General features: G+C 44.4%; 1 protein-coding gene across 1 annotated transcript; it reads right to left on the bottom strand.

Annotated features, from left to right (window-relative positions):
* Window positions 1-661: 661 nt before the first annotated feature.
* On the bottom strand, window positions 662-2,935 carry LOC122661031 (pentatricopeptide repeat-containing protein At2g17210). The gene has a single exon (XM_043856331.1). It carries the CDS (start codon window positions 2,929-2,931, stop codon window positions 694-696), a length of 2,238 nt encoding a protein of 745 aa, XP_043712266.1. The 5' UTR covers window positions 2,932-2,935; the 3' UTR covers window positions 662-693.
* Window positions 2,936-3,855: the final 920 nt, after the last annotated feature.

Below are 3,855 nucleotides of genomic sequence, written 5' to 3'. Positions count from 1 at the left end.
TCACAATACTTCTGGCCCAGACATGCTCCCTCTTGGACCACTAGGCCTGCAAAACCAAACTTGATCCAGGTCATCTTGCTCGACTCTTCCTTCTATAGGATAAAAAATAATCAGATCAGCGAAGACGATAGCCAGAGCTTAATCTTTCGGTAGGTAAACCTGAACCTGCCAGTTGAACAACTGAGAGCAAGAAAGATGATTTCAACCTTCCCAAAGGGCCATGGTAAAGGCAAAATGTTAGTAATGTGACCCTCTTATCATGGATGTTCTGGACAATTGGAAAGCATGTGTTCCACTAAGAGAATTTGCTGCAACATATGCTTCATGTCAAAAATCCAACCACCTGCATAGGGACACAGATGAAATGTTAAAGGAATTACAGCTCGTTTGTTTACTGGTAAAGCCCATGTAAAGAAAAATCCTCGGGAAAAATCAGTACAAGGAGTATAATTTACTTGAAAACTATACTTAAACATAGCTTTCATCTGGAAACAAGAGGAGCATTGAAAGGAACCCAGAGAGAGTAAACTGGATTGGAGTACCTTACGGCAAGTTGATCGCTCTATTTTTCCAAAGTACTTTGCTTCTGGCTGCCAGGGGAGTGAGAGGTGTTAGCTGCCAGGGGAGTGAGAGGTGTTAAATGTAGTGGCACCTAGGCCCCGCCTTCTTGCTTCTACACGGGTAAATCAAACTTCAGCACGTAAAGGAATCTTCAAGTGTCTCGTTTCTCCCATCAATCTTCATAACACCATGCAAGTGCTTCACTACTGCATGTATCTCGCCAGCCTGCGGGTGAGTCACCTTTCCGGCTACAAACCTATGTGGCTTGTTCTCTAAGTGCACCAAGCTGTAACCCGCCACAACCTTGACATCCCTCTCCTTCACTAACCCTCTCATCCTCGCCACTTTGCCCCATAATCCACCTGCGGCATACATGCTTGATGCCAGCAGATAACCAGCTGATTTCGAGGGCTCCAACTCAAGTACATGCACTGCAGCTCCTCTACCAACTTCATTGTTTCCATAACTCCTACAAGCACTCAACAGAGCACCCCAGGCACTGGCTCCCGCCTTGATCCCTTCAGGCATATTCTTGATCATATACATTGCACTATTGAGCTTCCCAGCCCGACCCAACATATCAACAACGCATGAGTAATGCTCTAAACGAGGCTCAAACCCATGATTTCGAACCATCTTTTCAAAACAACAAAGCCCCTGCTCCACTAATCCCCCATGGCTACATGCTGACAACACTGAAAGGATTGTTACAGCATTCGGCTTCATACCCTGCAATTCCATCTCAGCAAGCAAAGCAAGTGCATCATTTGCACGACTGTTCATTCCATATGCTGCTATCATAGCACTCCATGATATTACGTTTCTCTCAAGCATGTGGTCAAACACTCTTCTTGAAAGATCTATCTCCCCACAGTTGGAGTACACATCTAGGATGGCAGTTCCAACTTCCACCTCCGTTGACAATCCTCTTCTAATTGCAATAGCATGGGCCCATTTTGACCTTCTCAGATCAGCTGAAACCGCACAAGCCTCCAAAAGGCTCAGCATGGTAACCGCATTTGGCTTCTCCTGCAACTGATTCATCTCCTGAAAGATGGTAATTGCTTCATTTGGCATCCCACAATGGGTGAAACCGGCAATCATTGTGCTCCATGAAATCATATCTCTCCTTGTCATTCTTTTGAACAGCTTCCAAGCAAGATCAACCATATCACACTTGGCATAGGCATCGATTAAAGAATTCAACACCAGATCGTTCAATTCGTACCCCCTACGGAGTACCATGGAATGAACAGATTGGCAGTGCAGTGGGTGTATGAGGTTCTTGATTGCTTGAAGAAGAGTAACCATGGTCACCTCATCAGCCTCGATTCCAGCCTCGACCATTGTAATAAACAATATTACAGCTTCTGAATTCCGCTTGTTATGGACAAATCCAGATAAGATAGAATTCCACGAAACAATATTCCTCTGAGGAACCTCACAAAAAATTTTAAAAGCCGAATCAGAATCATTACACTTAGAATACATACAAACCAACGAATTCTCAATAAACAAATCAGAACTAAAACCTCTACAGATCACAAAAACGTGGAGCATTCTTCCAAGATCAATGTCCTCCAGACTAGTGCAGGCTTTAAGAACATTTACTACCGTAAGGCCATCTGGTTGGACATGGGGTACAGAAAACATCTCTTGGAACAATCCAATTGCAACGTCAGCTTCCCCACAGTGTACAAATCCCCCAATAATCGCGCTCCATGATATAACATCTCTAACAGGCATTCTGTCGAACAAACAACGTGCAGATTCTATATTAGAGTAGTCCACGTACATACTCAATAGAGAATTCTGAACTGAAATAATATCTGAAAACCCACTTCGAATTATGAAACCGTGAATGATCCAAGCTTCATGGAGAGCTCTTAAACGTCGGCAAGCCTGTAATACGAGCACCAAGGTGGAGATGTTTGGTTCAAAGCCTGCAACCCTCGCTTCTCTAAACAACCACAACCCATCCTCAGAAGCACCTTGATCAAAGCACCCATGGATGACTATATTCCAAGAAACTGAGTCCTTACTCCTCAGGGAATCAAAAACACCCAAGGCAGAATCCATATCCTCGCTCTTCATGTAAAAATCCAGAGTGGAATTGCCGATAGAAGGGTACGATTCCAATCCCTTCTTGATAACATGCGCATGAATAGAATATCCTTGAGTCAAGAACCCAAGGTTGGTACACGCTTTGAGAATGGGTGGGAACACGGAAGGGTCCACTAGAGCTCCTGCTTCACTCATTTCATGACAGTTATAAAGTACTTCTTGCCATTGCCCCTTAGACGATGATTCCATGATTCTCAAACTCATAATTGCCAACTTGGAACCAGAAAATTTGGTGGGGATACGCATTCTCGAAATCAAAAGTTTGTAGGTTCACTAAGTTAAGTTCAGCAGAAAAGCTTTCCCAAGTCCCAATTGATTATTGAATGAAGGTCTTCTTTCGGACCAACGATTCTAGTTTACGGAAAGAGGGGGAATACTAAAGTCAGCCAAGTCGGGCTGGGATGTAAGGCGTTCTGACATTGTCACCACAGAGGATCTCTCTACTGCGAAATTCATGGAGAACACAAGCACTACGGCGCTAATTCTGTGGTCCGAACATTGAGCCCACTTATGAGTCCTCTCGCAAAGATGGAAGGGGTTTCAAAAAGAGGTTGTAAACCGTTACGAAGATTCATTCTCACGAGATGAACCATGAGATCGGGGTGAGCATGAAATTCAACCAAGCAAGTCAGCTTCGTCTGGGTTCGCCAACTCCTGTAACAGTCCGCTTCAAGCATGTTGTCGACTTGGCAGCAGGGTTTAGTAATCGGCATCGGTATCAGTCTCTGTTGGTACCGATCTGGATCGGTTTTGTTTTCTTCAAAAAATTTGTTTGTTTTTTGTTTTTTTTAGGGGCACTGTTCTCAGTGCTGCAGCGCAGACTGTGCATAGACACATGGGGGTGAGTGCAATGACCACCCTGACCCCTGCGTGACAGACCCATGTGCTTGAGCACAACCTGCGCTGCGGCACAGAGAACAGTCTCCCTTTTTTTTATTAATATTTTTATCCTTGTTTATATTGATCCACCGATAGATGATTGGCTAAGAATGGGTATCAGTCTCTACCAATACTGATCGCCCGATTGAACCGATTCCTCAAACCATGCTTGGCAGCAACAAAAAACACAAAAAACATGTAACACCCATAGGAAACAACAATTGGTAGGGCTGCTCAGGGGTTGGGCCAGGCTTTTTATAACCTCAGCCCAAGCTTGAGTCCCCTTAGCTG

This window comes from Telopea speciosissima, chromosome 5 (assembly GCF_018873765.1).
Source record: "Telopea speciosissima isolate NSW1024214 ecotype Mountain lineage chromosome 5, Tspe_v1, whole genome shotgun sequence".
Taxonomy (NCBI): Eukaryota; Viridiplantae; Streptophyta; class Magnoliopsida; order Proteales; family Proteaceae; genus Telopea; species Telopea speciosissima.
This window is presented reverse-complemented; position numbering and strand designations above follow the sequence as displayed.

Bases quoted from the DNA above. Each gene is read 5' to 3' on its own strand.
- LOC122661031 (XM_043856331.1), bottom strand. From the start codon at position 2,931: ATGCGTATCCCCACCAAATTTTCTGGTTCCAAGTTGGCAATTATGAGT.